At 43.5% G+C, this 17,354-nt stretch overlaps 1 protein-coding gene across 10 annotated transcripts in view; it reads left to right on the top strand.

Moving 5' to 3' along the window:
* The window catches only part of CELF2 (CUGBP Elav-like family member 2), a 558,667-nt gene that overhangs the window by 224,916 nt on the left and 316,397 nt on the right, over positions 1 to 17,354 (top strand). For 2 of the 10 annotated variants that reach the window (XM_055543529.1, XM_055543528.1), the window contains exon 1: positions 12,213 to 12,850. The exons of 1 other annotated variant lie outside the window; for it this stretch is intronic. In XM_055543529.1, coding sequence (XP_055399504.1) covers positions 12,699 to 12,850 — 152 coding nt within the window. In that variant the 5' untranslated portion in view covers positions 12,213 to 12,698. Of the gene's footprint in view, positions 1 to 12,211; positions 12,851 to 17,016; positions 17,338 to 17,354 lie in introns of those variants that run through there. 7 more of the 10 variants (XM_055543535.1, XM_055543534.1, XM_055543526.1 and 4 more) reach the window with 6 other exon arrangements.

Consider the following 17,354-nt stretch of genomic DNA (forward strand, 5'->3'; position numbering starts at 1 on the left):
AATACAGCTTTAAACATTTTTTTTAGGAAGCGCATATCTAGAAAGGTCACGAAATCTCAGCTCAGCTCCATACTTCTCAATTGCTGTACCTCTCCAGTTTTTCCCTCACCAAGTTTGCATTATTAGCTCAACAATTTATTTCTACAGTTAATAACAAACTTCTTGGATATAGAGAGCATTGAAATAGTTTTTGTTGTTGTTCTTTGCTAATTACTGCTATAATCCTTATCCTCTTAAAAACTTTCCCCTACAAACCAAATTTAATAATCATCAGGGTTGTTAAAAATTAATTCCTATAGGAGATGACCTCAAAAAATTGGTCTCCAAAAGTGCTTAGTCTGTCTAGTTTCAACTCAAACTGTATTTGAAATAAAGTTTTGAAAGAAATTGACAAATACTAGTAGCCCAGACACAACCTTCAAATCAATTTTTTTATTCATTTACTCTCTGACCTCTAAGATAGGCAACCTTGAGGATCTAATGTCTGGTGATCCGAGGTGGAGCAGATGTAATAATGATAGAAATGAACTGCACAATGTAATGCATTTGAATCATCTGGAAACCACTCCCCCACCCTACTCCCACCCCCAGTCCATGGAAAAATTGTCTTTCATGAAACTGGTCCCTGGCGCCAAGAAGGTTAGACTACTGCTCTAAGGTTATTAGCATCACATTAGAAAAGTGTGAAGTTCTTCATTACAGTACCACTCAAAAGGCTTGCCTTCCCAGTTGCGTCTGTCACCCCTGGGCACAGTGGGGCTGCTGAGTCACACCGCAACCCAGTAGAAAGAACAGGGGCCCAGACAGGGCTCCCATGCTCTGTCATTATCCACCTTCTGTGGGCATTGTTTCTGTGCCTGAACTTTTTCAGCAGAGCAGGTAACAGGGCCAGCTGTGCACACCCCGCAGTGTTGTAGGGATTCATCAGGGAAATAGGCACAGTGTCAGGGAAGGCCTTCTCAGGGTTGTGAGCTGTGCCGGTGGAATGCTTGAATTAGTGGAAGAAGTGGTGCCCACCCCATGATTGTTATGGCAACTACAGGTGCTGCTGCTGCTGCCGCCAAGTCGCTTCAGTCGTGTCCGACTCTGTGCGACCCCAGAGACGGCAGCCCACCAGGCTCCCCCGTCCCTGGGATTCTCCAGGCAAGAACACTGGAGTGGGTTGCCATTTCCTTCTCCAGTGCATGAAAGTGGAAAGTGAAAGTGAAGTCTGTCAGTCATGTCCAACTCCTAGCGACCCCATGGACTGCAGCCCACCAGGCTCCTCCATCCATGGGATTCTCCAGGCAAGAGTACTGGAGTGGGTGCCACTGCCTTCTCCAACTACAGGTGGCACAGTGGTAAAGAATCCCCCTGCCAACACAAGAGATGCAGGAGACTCAGGTTCCATCACTGGGTCAGGAAGATCCCCTGGAGAATGAAATGGCTACCACTCCAGTACTCTTGCCTGGAAAATTCCATGGAAGGAGGAGCCTAGTGGGCTACGGTCCATGGGGTTGCAAAGAGTCAGACATGACTAAGAGGCTGAGCATGTGAGCACATAAAGGAATATGGAAAATAAAAGTCTTCTCAAGTGTTAAAAACAAATTCATTCCTTTATTTCACAAACTCTTATTACGAATCAGCTAGATGGAGTTTATTCTATTGGGTGGATTAAGAATACAAAGATTGATCCAGTGTGGATCTGGAGTCAGAGGATTCCTATGCAGTATGACACGCCTGCCTTATATTCACTCATATTTCTATCCCCAAGTTCAGCACAGGCAACTGGAGAGTGTAAGACCCCCAATTTGTCACCTTACTGGTGTTTGGATAAGCACTAAACTCTTACCTCGATAGCTTTCTCATTATTTAGATCCCTAGACTCAAATGGAAGTGGAGGGAATATAAAATATTTAATGGTTTGATTCCATCCCAGTCCTTGCTACTCCGGATCCATAATTCATTTCACTAGAGGAATAGCCCCATGCACAGCAGCCCTGGCTTCCAGTGCTAAGAATCTATTTATGGATTAGCAAATGCATTAGTGCTACGTGTTAGTACTTGCCTCGGAGTTTAGCCCTGTCAGAAACTGGATGGAAGTATTAAAATAGGGTTTTGTGTCAGAACAGTGTATTTTTACTTTGCTCTAATGCACAAAACCATGGCCTGTGTCAGGCCACTCATTCCACTTTTTGTTAATATTTGCACTAATGGAACACATCGTTTCATTATACACACTTCCAGGGCTTTAAGATAACTGAGCAGGACTTCCTGGTGGTCGAAGGGTTAAGAATCTGCCTGCCAATGCAGGGGACGTGGGTTCAGTCCCTGGTCAGGGAAGATTCCACATGCTGCAGGGCAACTGAGCCTATGTGCCACAACTACGGAAGCCTGCCCGCTCAGAGCCTGTGCTCCTCAACAGGAGAAGCCACCTCAATGAGAAGCCCGTTTACTGCAACAAAGAGTAGCTTCCACTCGCTGAAACTAGAGAAAACCTACATGCAGCAACAAAGACCCAGCACAGCTGGGTGATATTAGTGATATATATAATAAATAATAAATATTTATTAATAATAAAGTATTAATTTAACAATCAATTAAAATAAATTAATTAAAAATATAAAATGAGCATTTGTTGCCCCTGTTTATCTACAGGGCAAAGAGAGCTCTAGAGACGGGAGGTGAGCCCTGCCTCAGCTCTCAACACAGGTGACTAGGGAGATAGCTCAAAACCCTCTCTCTGCAGGGTCTCTGGTTCCAAATCATTTACATGATGTTGATCTTGCTCCAAAAGAGTACCTTAGGTTGTACATAGTACGTCTCCCTGGCAAGGTCCTTCATTTTTATATATTCACTCTCTAACTCTCAGACATGATGATGAAGGAAGGCAATGTGAAAATCTGCTTGTTTTAAGGACAGAGCTGTGGCTTCCTTCTCTGATGCCAGTCCAGTGCTGCGTCATGGGATCTTCTTGCCATCTAGAAGTGGGAATGGGGACTGCTTTCAGTCACTGCTGCTTGCTATTATCAGCCCTGTTGACAAACTAAGCGTGATTACTGGGCAGTAACCCTGAAAGCATCATCCTCTCCCTCTAGAACATCTTCATCTCCTTATCTGCGGGCCAAGACTAAGTTCAGAGGTCAGAGATCCAGGAAGATGCTGGGGGTGTGGTACTTCCCTGGTGGTCTAGTGGTTAAGACGTCACCTCCCAGTGCAGGGGGTCCAGGCTCAGTTGCTAGTGGGGGAACTAAGATCCCACATGCTCCCTGTCCCCCCAGTAAAACAAAACACATAAAACACAGAACCACTATTATAACAGGTTCAGTAAAGACTTAAAAAAATGGTCCACATTTTACAAAATCTTTTAAAAAAGATACTGGGGTGCATTCCAGATCTCCAAAAGAGGATAATGGGGTGCACCATGATTTTCCCCACCCCACTATTGTTCCCACAAATATTTTGAGTCCAGATTATTACTGAGGTGCACGATTGTGCTGATGAGAACAGGTGACGTGTTGGATCCCGGGAGTGGGGAAACCAGTGTTCCGTGAGCCAGCTCTGTTTCAGGCTGTGTTCTGTGTCGCTCCATCCAAGCTGAGCGCATTCTTGGCTTCCAATCAGCACACACCTCCTGGAGCAAAGCCTTCATTTGCAGTTTTGGACAACTGACTATTCTATCCATAGCATCTTGTCTTTCCTGTGTGTGTTTAACTTACTGTTTTACTTGGTTAATATGCCTGGAATTCTTATAATCCCAATAAACAGAAGTACAGTGTGTATATGCTAAGCCCAGTGAGGATAATGAAGTACGGAAGCAGGAGTTTTTTCTTATTTTGGAAAAGAGCATTCTAATTGGTCTTTTGAGGCAGATGCTCCACTGTCTATTAGGATTTCAGTATGACCAAACAATCTTTGCATTGCCTGCCTCTTTTAGAAGTCCTGCTGCAGGTGGGTTATGCCCTGACCTCCAAGAACTCTGGTGCTCACAGAGTTAAAATCTTTCCAAGTTTCTGCAACCTCCATCCTCCCCATCCTCAATCCAGAGTGGGGCTAAGGGTCTTGACCTTGTCACTCTTTCTAAGGACAAGGGGCGAGGAAGAGATGAATCCAGCTGTGAATTCAGCGTCCCAAAAAAGAAAAGCAAAAATTCCTTTTTAGCACCCTGACCCACCCACATCTTGTGTGAGTCATCTGCGAGGCTTGCTGACAGTGGATGGCAAAGAGAAAACATGTACTTGGTTTTGCTATGAAATGTATAAGACAAAGAGGTAAATGAGTGACTTATTTTTCTTTCCAGTTTCTGAAGATGGTAATTAGGAGAACTCACACCAGCCAGGCTCGAGCGAATGCAAGCAAGACCCCTATAGGCAGCACGGTGTATTAATGTAAAAATATGCTTAGACAACATAACTTGTCAGAGAGGATTATTTCTACTTAGTGGATCTGCAGGAGCCCCTTTGCTCTACCATTCAGAATTTGACTAGAGAAGAGAGTGAGGAAAGAGAGAGAGAAAGAGAGGGAGGGAGGGAGAGAGAGAGAGGGAGAGAGAGGGGGGAGCGCGCATTAGTGAACAGCTACTGTGGCATTGATGTTGGAGCGCACTTCTGAACTGGCTTTTGTTGAGACTATCAGTGTATCTGTGCAGAAAGCATGCGCTGTCCCAAATCCGCTGTTACTATGAGAAATGAAGAGCTGCTTTTAAGGTATGTTGCTGTGTTCTTTGTTTTAATGTATGCCTTGCTAGTTTTCAGAGCTGGCTGAGACTGTCATCACGGTCAGAATCAAGCAGCTTCCTTATCTTAGAAGAAAAAAATTAAAAAGAATCTAGAGAGAGAGAGAGGGGAAAGAGGGAAACGAAATCGAGACCAAGAGATTGGGAGAAAGAGAGAGCAAGCGAGAGAAAGGAGAAGGACTCCTGTGGACGAGTTATATTTGCAGGAGTTGCCTTTTGCAAGCATATCATGTATTTGCTTGCTGCTATTTGTGCGCGGCCAGTGGATAATTTTAAAGGCTCCGAATCTGGCTCTGGGTTTGTCTTTTCCTTTGCAATGTCTAAGCCTCTTTCATTATTATGCACTCTGCATGGAATACTCAGCGAGAAAGGAGCTAAGGAGACTCCATATTAGACTTGCGTTCCAGATACCGCTCTAATCTGGACTTAGCCTACCTAAATAGTCCTTCTGTGTTACCAGGTTTGGATCACTTTATCCTGTTTGCCAAAATGTGTACCTGTTTAAAGACCTCTATTCATGCATGGCGTCCTGGGTCCCTCTGTATTGAAAGCAAATATTTGTTTCCTGCATCTGTGTAAGGGTCCTACCGCTTACCAAGAATGAGCCACCTTTTGGGAAGCAGAGAAAGAATTATGCTAGAATTGGCATCCTGCTTTGAAAAATGTAGTCTTTTGTTTATTTGCTAGCAGACATTGTAGCACTGAATACATCTATGGGTCTGACAATGGGACCCGTTGAACAATGGAGCTGTCAAACTAGCTTAATGCATGTCTGGGTTTTTTTTTTTTTCTTCTTCTTCTTTCTCAACACCCTTTTTATCTGTTTTAATCTTGTTTGTATAGACTATCCAGATTGAAGAGCTTTTAGGACTGCTTGTTTGTGGTTTTGTGCATTTGAAAAATTTAATATCTGCCGTTCGTAGGGCTTTTTGCATTTTGCAGCTATGTTGGTTGGATTAAGTTAGAGATTTATTACTTACCTCTCTGTTAAACTACAGAAAGAAACTCATTGATTGAGAACGCTTGTAATACCATTATCATTCTAGCAAATACCTTGTTATCAGACATGCCTCTACAGTATTTAATGCTTGGGGATTTAAAATATGCCTGTTTGGTGGACTTACGGAACATAGCACTAAAGCAAAGTTAAGAGGAATATTTCTAATGTTTAGGTAAATTATGATTTCTGATGTCTGCTTCCTCTTTTGGCATCCAGGTAGATAAACAGTTTAGAAATTCAAGGAGAGGTAAGAACTTTCGCCCTCCTAATTTTGGTCACAAACTATCACTAGCCAGCCTGTTAAATCGTTAAGTTAAAGGTCTCTACAGAATATATTGATTTTTGATATATGATTATGTGCTTATAAAATGCATTTCTACACAGGGCAAACATGTCTCACATCTTCAAAAATCTTTCCTTTTATAACATGGGCAATGGTTTCTCAGGTGAAAACAGTGAGACTTCAAAAAGAAAAAATAGAAAAATCAGTTTCAAACTTCTCCAACATTAAAAACATTTTTATTCGCAAACTAGATATAAAGGAACTGATCCTAGAAGATTAAATGGTAATTGATATACATGAAAATCATGTCACTGACATTTGTTTCCATAAAGAATATGTCTTTTCTAACATTTTAATGTTTTGCTTTAATTAGCTGTTTGTGCCAGAGCAGTAGATTGAAAAATACTCATAAATTCATTGAGATTTAGAACCTAATACTTAGAAGGGAAATTATTTTAAAGGGCAAATTTTAAAAGATAGAGATATTTAATTACAAATATTTCTTCTTGGATTATATTGTGTTCAGATTAGTGATGTACCCAGTAAATAAGGAGCAAGATGTAGTCCTTATAAAACCAGCTATGAAACATTAACTATTTTTCAGAGTTTGGACATGCATTCAATTTTTCAAACTTAGGCTGAAATGTTATATTTAATACAAAATTGTGAAAATTCATGTTGCAAGCTCAATAAATTGCCTTCTCAAACATAAATTTTCTATTGATAATATTTTCAGAGCCTGGCTGAACCCATAACGTATCTGTAGAATAATTATATTTTTAAAGTTATCCATTGTAAGTAAAGTGGATTTTATGATTATGTTCTCTTACTTCCAAAGGGATATGAACGGCTCATTCCATTGGGTATGCCAATAATTGCTTTTGGATGAGCTTATAAACGGTAATTGGTGAAGCTTTCTATCTGAAACTGGCCCACTGTTACCAGCACACCTAGATTCTTCTTTCATGGGAAATTTTTTTTTTTCTAAAACAAAGGTCACAAAGCAATTTTTTTGTGATTTGGGGGAAAGAAAGTAGTGTCCTGTGTTTCCCAGCTGCCTGTCAGAAGCAAGCTGAAATAAAAAAAAATACCTTAGAAAACTCCATGTTAAATTTTTGACTAAATTATAATCATTCATCTGTGATCTATTCACTTTAATCCCTGGGTGATCATATTAGGTCCAAGAACAAGGGAACCCCCTACCCACTCGTACTTTGACCCAATCATTACCAGCTTCCAGAATTTTGAGGCCCCCATTCCAGCATCCAACACACAGCTATCTTGTCCTCTAGCCTGATGGGGGAGTGGGAGATGGCCGGAAGTTGGCCAACTTGTCTACATCTATTTCCACAACAGTAACAAGATACGCAATCTGTATCCTGCCATCAACTTCTGTGTTGGGATGATTCCCTTCCAAGGTGACCTAAACAAATGTGAAAGTGAATTTTAATCCTAAGCCCAGACTTGCAGAAACGGAACAGATGAGTCAAACTGGGAAAACGGCTTCTTTCAATAGAGTCACAGTTGCACCCAAGTCCTTGCACACAGGAGCCTCGGGAATACGCAGCTGTGTTCAGCAGACCACAGGCTGCGAGATATGTAACCTCAACATCCAAAGAGTTCTTTTATTTGTGAAAATGAAACCTCACAGTTTTTCCTTTTCAAAATATGAGTGCATACAATTGCATGATATCCCTTTGGGGCTGAAAAACAAAGAAAGGCCTTTGATTAATATTCGTATCTAGAACTTTAGAGCAAGTGCAGATTGTGCTGGAATACCTAGGAAGTCATTGGAAGAGTGAATCAATACTAATTATTGTAATCAGGGTGGTTAATTAAGTGAAAATGTGGCTGATAGAAAGTTCATTGCTCGCAGCCCTGGAAACACCTAGGTTGATGAAAAGAAGGTAAAATCCAAAGGCAAGCGTGGTACCCACGAATGATCTCTCCATGTTTAGGGGGTCAGAATCTGTCCATGAAAAACATACCTCGATTTGGTATAATCGTAACAGTAAGAAAACCAGAAATACCAGACTCAGTTTCTGGTGTAGAGGTTTCTATAAAAGTCATTAACAGAAAGCAGTTTGTTAAGAAGCATCTCCTGCGGCTCCCACAGCATTTATCTGCCCTCCTTCCAACAGTAACAAGTATATTTCACTCTGTGGCAGTAACGTCTTAGATCATCTTGATTAGCCTTCATTGAATTTCTTTCTGCATTTTGGTAATTCCTGGGGGATATGTTGAGGGTGGGGAGGTGGGTTCTCCTTTCATCACACTATTGATTGCTTCCTTCTTGGTTATTATTGGATTTGGGAATTTTTATGAACTCGCAGTGACTTTTATTCTGTAGGAAAGATGAGGCAGTGGTTTTTGGAGCGGATTAAGATCCGTGGCATTTCATTTAACTGACATGGGGAAGAGGGTGTCAGAGGAAGGAACGCGTATGTGAGGTTTCAGGGCTGTAGCCCATTAAGACTTGAAATGAAGTGTCCTGGAGCTGAAACACCTTTCTGATCCCACGATACTCATCTCCAGAGGTCAGGCTGAGATGGAAGCTAGATGTACGTGTAAGAGGGAGAGACTGTGTGTGTGTGTGTGTGTGTGTGTCTCAACCTCCACTCCACTCAGAAATGTGCTGGTTAACCCTGATTTCAGATAAGGGACCCTTTGTCCCCAGATGCAGCCTTCTGCTTCATGCAATGTCATCAGGGGTTGTTCTGTGCAGGTATGTTTATCTGATCCAGAGCTTTCTTCTGACTGTGACTTATCCCAGCACATTTTCTTGTATGTCAAGACCGTCATAGCTAATGGGGAACGGCATCTGTGGGGGAGGGTGACAGCAGCCCAGAGTGGCATGTGTTACCAGGACAGCTCAGCTGCTCCCTCACCCCCTTCCATGGTGACCCGCCCATGATTGGCTGCCTAGGGTCGTGATGAATCACTGCAGTTTAGGAAGCAGGATATGCCAGTGTGCCCTCGGAGAACAACAAAAACCAGAATTTTCCTCCATAATCATTCAGTTCAGCAAACTTTGTTATCATGAACACGAAGAGCATGAGGTTTGAAGTTATCGATAGCTGTGGCTTTTCAAATCCCTGGCTGAGAAGGCTTGCAGCTGCAATCGGTAGAAACTATGTTGAAACTTACGGATGGCATTACTGGCTCCCAGCTGGTGTGTGAACTGACGCGAAGGGGCACCATGGTACCTGCTGCAGGAAAGAATCAGACGCCTGTCATCCCTCCTGCAAAACTGCCCATCTCAGTGATACAGGCGCTTGCAGGTGTCGTCATCGTCACGCCTTGCTTTTTGAATGTCTTGGTCTGGGACCTCAGCTCTTTCGGGTTCTGTGACATGGCTTTCCCATTCATCTCTGTGAGTGGAAATGCACTGAGCTGGTGATGGACGGTGAGAATTCCTAGTGGTGGCAATTAGGGCTCATTTTGACTTTCTCTTTGGAAACTGACTTGATCAAAAGGGATGGAGCTCTTGTCACCAGCTGCCGGATGCTCAGTGCCCATCCTGTATAAACTGTACCCTTCTTCCCGCCCTGGGTTAGGGCTGCTGGCCTTAGAAGTATCAGTGAAAACGTTAATGCTACAAGGACAAAAGGATTAGGACTGCTGTTCTCTTTTCTTACCCATCTGCCAGTTCCAGGTTTAAATAAAGATTGGGAGGTGGGAGTATTGTAATTGGAATTAAGAATAAATCCAAACCTGATTGACTCTGTACCTGACGCTACACTAGGCGATCTCTTTTATTTTATATAATTTAATCCTCCCAGATATCTAAGAGATAATGGTAGTTATGTTATTCCCATTTCAAAGACAAAAAAACTGAGACCAAGAGAGAGACCCATATTCGATCCTGGAGTTGGAAAGATCCCCTGGAGAAGGCAATGGCTACCCACTTCAGTATTCTTCTTTGGAAAATTCTATGGACAGAGGAGCTTGGCATGCTGCAGTCCATGGGGTCGCAAAGAGTCAGACACGACTGAGTGACTAACACTTTTCACACTAAGAGGGAGAAAGTAATACCCCTAGACACATGACTCATGGTGGAAGGGATTCTAAGTGAGGACTCAGGCAAACTCCTCCGTGGCCAACTTGAAAGTCCAACTGTTGGATATTTGACACTTGAAAGTCATATTTTTCTCTGGTGCCACATTTTCACAGTGCACTTCAATTTGTCCATACCTGGAGAAGGCGATGGCACCCGACTCCAGTACTCTTACCTGGAAAATCCCATGGACAGACGAGCCTGGTAGGCTGCAGTCCATGGGGTCGCAAAGAGTCAGACATGACTGAGCGACTTCACTTTCACTTTCACTTTCATGCATTGGAGAAGGAGATGGCAACCCACTCCAGTGCTCTTGCCTGGAGAATCCCAGGGACGGGGGAGCCTGGTGGACTGCCGTCTATGGGGTCACACAGTTGGACACGACTGAAGTGACTTAGCAGTATCATAGCAGGGAAGCTGTACAGTAAGAAAGGGAAAACCATAGCCATTTTTGCTTCTGAGTTCTTAAAACTCCCTTGAGGTCTTTGAATTAAAGCACCTATGCCTCACTTTTCTCATGCTTTAATCTGTATAATGGGAACACATGTTGGAAGGAATAGTAGGGCAATCTTAAGCATGATGAAATTAAAATGTGTCTTTTAACCTACATCAGGGACCAAAATCTGTCTTACTGTAACCAGAACCAACCAAGCAACAGATACCCTGTGTGACATAATCTCGGCAGTTAGGAAGCTCACAACAGTCTTGAAACAGAGTGGGAACAATGGGCACAAAGGTATCAAGCAGTGTGTATTGCAGGGGAGGGGGTCTTGAAGGACAGAGGAGGGAGCAGAAGGGAGAAGTTGTCCTTGAAACACCTTGGATTCATCTTTGTTATTAAAACAAAGCCAAACAAAACTCCTTCACTTCATCCCCTTTCTTCCTCAGACCAGAGGGTCATTCACATCGCTCCTCTGCTCTCACTTCACCGTATTCCTAAGATACGGCGCAAATGCAGTTGTTAGCCTCCACCAGGGAGTGTTGAGAGACTAACTGATTAGGTCACATAAAGGTTTACATTCATCCAAGAGTTAAGACAAGATAACACATTTCCACTCAGCTTGGGTAGATCACTACACCGCTTTTTCATAAAGGTTTCGGGTAGTTCTTTTAAGAAGAAGAAAAAAGAATTATTTTCCCCTAATGGACTTCATAGGAATTAGCATCACAAGCAAATTTAAAGAAAAAGTCATTTGGGATTTTCAAAAACCTCTATCATAAAGCTAAAAATAGTTTGGAGATTTGAACTATATTGTAGAGAAAAAATAAATTTCCTGTGCTCAAAACCTTAATGTATTTTCAACCTACATGTCACTTTAATAGATTGGTTATATAATTGCTGTTGTAATAATTAGGTTAACACATTGTACCTCTCATCTGAGGATCATGGTAGAATTTGATTTTTTCAGCCATCCATCCCTAGGAGGAAACGATGGCCAAGCACATGCAAAGATCTAGACGATCGATCAGAAAATTCAGTGACGTGTTCCCAGTGTTAGTCTGCTCTGACAGAATCAGATGCAGAATCCAACAGGTTTGGTTCTTAAGTCTTGTCATCTATTTCACTCCACTTGCAAGTAGCTTTTGTCTTAGAGAGTCGGATCTGCATGCACCGTATCAGATGACTTCTGATCCTTGGAAGGAAAAGCTCTTTGATGGGGAATCCATCATCATGTGGGTAAATGTGTTTTGTTTTACATGCAGTCCAAGCATTTGGTCTCTTTAATCCTTCCTCTTCTTCAAGATGTATTTGTTCAGAAAAAGAAAAGACACTGAGGCCAGTGGGGCTCTCAGACCTCTGGAGAGTCCCTCTCAGTTCCAGATTTTGATTCTTGCCAAGATCAGCTTCAGACTACTCCCCCAATCCCTCCAGGAAAGCTCAAAACTTCCTTTCTCTATTTATCCACCCCCACCTGTTGGCGCTCACTCTCTGGACCTAATGTTATGCCTACTGCTATATCCACCCAGCTGTCGCCACTCAGCTGTTGTCTTTTGTCAAACGGTAGTTTCTCTTTTTGAAATTTATAGCACGTGATAGTAAAATGAGAACTTCTGGCCAATTGGGGAAAACATTTGGGGGAGGGGGTGGTTCAAGGGCCGATTGCCAGGGAACTCAAAACCCCATCCTGATAGCTATAAATTTTGTTCCTGCCGCCAGGCTGGCACCAGATAAAGGTACCCGATACAGTCTTGACAAATCTCAGCATCTTTGAGAGACCGCTGGGACATTCCTTCGGAGGCTGTGTTTTCTGAGTGCCTCCGTGCACACATCACCAGGCCAGCCTTCTTCTCCTCCCCACCCCTTCTCCCGTCTTCTCCTCCCCAGTTTTCAAATCCTGTTTATTCACTCTGCGGGACACGGTCTTACATCCTCCCCCGCTCCACCCCATGATGATGTCTGAAGAGGGGGCACCCCAGAGACAGCTGTTCTTAGCTGAGAATGCAGCCTTGGTCCAGGCAAACTTGACTTCCCTGACAGATGAGCCCCCAAGACTGGTCACTTTGGTGGTCACCTGCCTCCTCGGCGCCGCAGCTGTGGAGGAAGGCTGTCTGGCATTGTCTGGCTTCCGTTGGAGAGAGAAAGCGGGAGAGAGAAAGAGAAAGCTGAGGGGGGAGGGAGAGAAAGAAGGCTGCAGCAAGGATAATGAAGAAAGGAAAAGGGAAATGTAAGGCCGAGAGGGAAGTGATGAGCTGGCTGGGCGTGAGGCCTGCCAGGTCCACAGTGTTAGCATTTCATCCCCTTGGAGTGGAAGCTTCTGGAAACCCTAGAGGGGCACCTCATTTCCAAGTGCGAAGGTATGTACACAAACAACCCATCTTCCGTTGGAGGGTCTCTTCAGATGGGAGGGAAGTTCACCATTATGTCTTCGGCTCTGTGGAAAACAGATTCAGAAAAACACAAGATTGCAAAAAGCCAGTAGCAGCTGCTCTCCAACGGCTGAAAATTCCCGTTAAAAAAAAATGTAAAATAAGAGTTTGATCACAATGTCATCTTTACTGTAGTGTGATTTTACTGAAGTCCTTTTAGGAATGTGATAAAGTCACTATTTCAGAACTTTTCAAAATGGGGGTCGGGGCAGCGGATAATAAGATCATCTTAAAGTTATGACTGGTGATAGAAGTATTTAAGAGGTAACTTTATTATGGAGCTAAGAAAATATACCTTTATAATATATCACTTAAGGATCTATTTGGGGGTTTTTAAGCACATGGAAAAAGACACAGTTGTTTATTTTTGCAAGTTGCTGATGAAACTGGGGTAAGCCAAAAACAAACACATGGCCGTGAAGAAACTTTCCCAGGTACTTAAAATTCATGTGGATTTCACATTTGTTGGCTGGAAAACCCCCAATGATGGGAATCCCATTCCCCACATCCCTTCTAGGGCCTTTCTTGCTCCAAATGACTCTCAGCACACGGGGCTTTTTTTAAACTGGAACAGCTATGTTAATAAAATTTGACTTTGAAAAGGTGATGGGGAAAGATGTTTTGGATTCTAGTTTGTAATAAAGAGCCAGAAGTGAGGGGAGAAAAACCCTTTAGTGAAGGTGCCTGTTTGAGGAGATGGAATAGGATGCGTACATCTATAGTTGCATGGCCGACCGTCTGCTGCTTTAAAGAGACTGTGACCCATGATGTTATAAGTGGGAATAATTAAAACATGGAAATTTGTCATAAAATATATAGGGATGTCTGCAGGAGAAGATTAGCTGTTGGGTTATAAGCATGTATCACTATCGGGCCCCAGTCTCTTAAGTTAAGGTATAAACTTTGTGCAAAAATGTTGCAATGTTTATAGTCAGGGACTCCATCCTGTTGCATTGATGAAGGCGGGTGACGGAGATAGAATACTTTGCACCAGAGCAGTGTGTACTCCACGTAAAAATGCATTTATTTGCACTGTGTTTCTTTTGAGAGGTTGTGTGTGTGTGTGTGTGTTTTACTATCAGTGATAATTCAGTGCTCAACAATGACCATGGGAGAAAACTCAGTTTGAGATGAGGCTTGTGGGGGGCGGCGGGCAGCGAAGGGGGGCAGTGCTGAAACAGCACCGTGCACCCAATTGCCTTGGAAGGCCTCGTATAAAATGAGGTCATTCAGAAACTTTCCCTTGAAGTGCTTCCAATTCTTGAATTGCCTTTTGTTTGGGAAATGAATAGCAAGTTGATTAAAAAAAATAGACAATTAGGGAAGGTAGGGGGATGGGCTTAGGGACCAGCTTAAGGTTTTTCTACAGTGAAGCAAAAATGGTGAGGAAATTGCGTGGTTCCCCATTGCCTGGTCCCCAGGGTGGTCAGCACACAGACGTGTCACCCACCAGGTTGGGCCCAGGAGGGGGGCTCACCATGGCCTCCCCCCCTTTCACTGCTGTTGGTAAGAACCTTGGCAATAAAATAGCGTCTCTGAACCCCGTGCGTTTAGCAGCAGCTCAGTCGAGCTTTCTGCAAAATAATTCCAACTACCAAATCATAATACCTGATGGCTCGTTACAGAGTGAAAATTTTAAAAAGGAGGTGGGGGGAGGGTGTCGAGTTGTTAGGTTTTTTTTTTTTTTCCTTCTGCCAAAGCAGAGAAATGATAGATTGAAGCTTTTCATCAAGTGGTATTTGTTTGGATGTTTTTGTTTTGTTTTTAAGCTCAAGAGCTTTTGAATTTTTGCATTTTTTGAAAACGGCTAGTGTGGAGGTGCTGTGATCATAGAAACACACCTCTATGGGGTGTATGTATGTGTGTGGACTTTGTTTCTCTCTGGCACCTACATTAAGAGCCTATGCAGTCACTCTATTATTTATGTATTTGGCAACCAAACTATTTCAGCTCAGCTACATCCGAAGCTTTCCTTCGTTCCCGTCGTCACTGTATTTCATGTACGAGCCAGTCTTCTTTTATATCTGACCCCGGGTTTGCTTCTGACTTCACATGGCCAAAGCAAACATGCTCTGAAAACTCTGGGACACAGTGTAGTTGTTAAATAAGGCAGTAACCTATGCACTCGTGGTTCTTTCCCTATGACCTACTTACATACTTCCTCACCCTCCTTATAGTATGATTAAAAGCTGCTTTGAATCCACTATTGCCTCGAGGGATTGGAGCCTAGAATTTAACAAACTGCTGAGAAGGCTTAAGTCAGTAAGAGGCCTTCCCCTACAGCGTCTCCCAACTAATTCACATGCAATTAAAGAGAAAATAAATATTTCAGAAGTGCACGTGTTAATGAAGCTTTTTCTACCTTCTAGGATGTAGATGTGCATGGAGCTTCATTCCATAGCAGCCTGGAAAATATTTTCCTTTTTGATGAATGCAGTTGTGTTCTGGAGGCCAGTTCTGTTCGTTCGTTCTTCAGATAATTTTATTATAGAGTCAGCTGCTTATCTACATTTGGGAGTTATATAAATCATATCTTCAAAATCAGGAACTGTCGAGGTTTGTCTCATTTATCTGGCTAATTACTTTATCAAGGTTATTGAAAGACCAACAAAATTCTTACAATTTCAAAGACAGTCTGCAGTAGCGAGGGTAGGGAGAAAATGTAACTTATTAGGAAAAGTTGGGGCATTTGGGTATAAGAATTCATTTTACTGCATCTGTTTTTCAGTTCTTTATGAATCTAGACCTGGTTCCACAGAAAGGCAATATTTTAAGAGGAAGGTTGGTCCTAGCCCTCCACCTATCTTAGAATGATCTCGGTCAAAAGCCAAGTACATTGCTCAGCTGAAGAAGAAAATCAAGTCAATTAAGTATGTATGGACCTGAGTACACCAGGCCTGTTATTCCAAATTGCTCAAGGCAGGATTTACAATTGATGTGTGGATTTCATATTGGTATATAAATATCCATATTCCTTCATAACCTCTAAAGATGATCCTATCTCATTATAACACAAGAAATTGGTGAGAAAAACAATTTTTTTCTCCATATAATGGTGTCAGATACACTTAAAGCCACGTGATACAATGCCACGTGACCTGTTTAACCCTCTGCTGCCTGACTACATCCCTAGATGTGAAACATCATTTCAAAATAAAATTCAAAGTGATTACCAAAAGAGACAAGCTATGAAACTTCTAGTATGCAATTTATGAGGTTACTTTAGAATGTGAAATAGGCTACAAATAAGTTTTACAGGCTTCTGACCTTGTGAAAATTTCAGTTTCATCTAAAAAATGCAGCAACAAAACAGTCACGAGGCCGCCAAATTAGAACATCTTTATACTTATCTTTTAAAAATTTTCACAAATCACTTGGGAAAATTGAACTCCCTTTTTGTCTTCCTGAGAGTTCTGTCCTGTTTCCCAATTCCTATTAGTAAGTTGGTCACAGCTCTTAAATGAGTATTTAAGCTTCATGGCCATTACAGACCCAACACTTGGTTTTTAATCATTGTGTTAAATACTTGGAAATGACCAATTCGTGATGTATCGTTTTAAAAGAAAAGGTGATTTATCACTCTTAGTTTCAGTCCCGTATATGTCTCAATGTTTTCAAGATGATACAAAAGGAAGTATAATCGTGCAGGGATTCGTGCATCATTCTCCTTGAAGCACTGAAAAGTCCCCAAATGTCAACTTGGGCCGTTTCTCTGATATTTACTTTGGCTCAACCACGAGTGCTATTTCAGTTATTGTGGTGAGTTCATACACGGGCGAGCACAGCCCACCGACGAGCATTTAAACTAACCCCGGTGATGATTCGTCTCTCGTGGCTTCCGTTGGGGACTTCGGGTGCGCTCGTGGCGTGCACGGGGCTTGGGCAATACGGTGGCATTCAACCCACGACAAGCGGTCATTCGGGCCTCGTGCCAGGCGCCTGGAAACGGGACCGGACACAGCCAGCGCGGGGGACGGGTGTGCAAGTCTGGTCGCCAAGGACCGCAGGCCGGGCGGCGATCTGTCCAGGGGGCGGTCCCGCCGCGCCCTCCTCCCCCCGGGGGCCGGGCGCGCGGACCCGCAGGGGTTAAGCGGCTGCGCGGCGGGCGCGGCGCTCCGCCCCCGCTCGCCGCACCTGGCGCTCGGCGGCCCGCGGCCCGGGCGCTGGGTGTCGGCGGGGATTGGCGGAGAACTGCGTGGAGAGAATGTGACAAGTGCCGGCTCGGGCGGCCGCCGCGGGGAGGCCGCGCGCACCTGTCCCTGCCCGTCTGCGCCGCCCGCCGCCGCTCGGCCGCGCGCACCGCCGCCCCCCGCGCCCGAGCGCAGAGCGCGCGCCGCGAACATGACTTCTGCCTTCAAGCTGGATTTCCTCCCGGACATGATGGTCGAGGGCCGCCTGCTAGTTCCCGACAGAATGTGAGTGTAGCCGCCCA

This window comes from Bubalus kerabau, chromosome 13 (genome assembly GCF_029407905.1).
Source record: "Bubalus kerabau isolate K-KA32 ecotype Philippines breed swamp buffalo chromosome 13, PCC_UOA_SB_1v2, whole genome shotgun sequence".
Taxonomy (NCBI): Eukaryota; Metazoa; Chordata; class Mammalia; order Artiodactyla; family Bovidae; genus Bubalus; species Bubalus kerabau.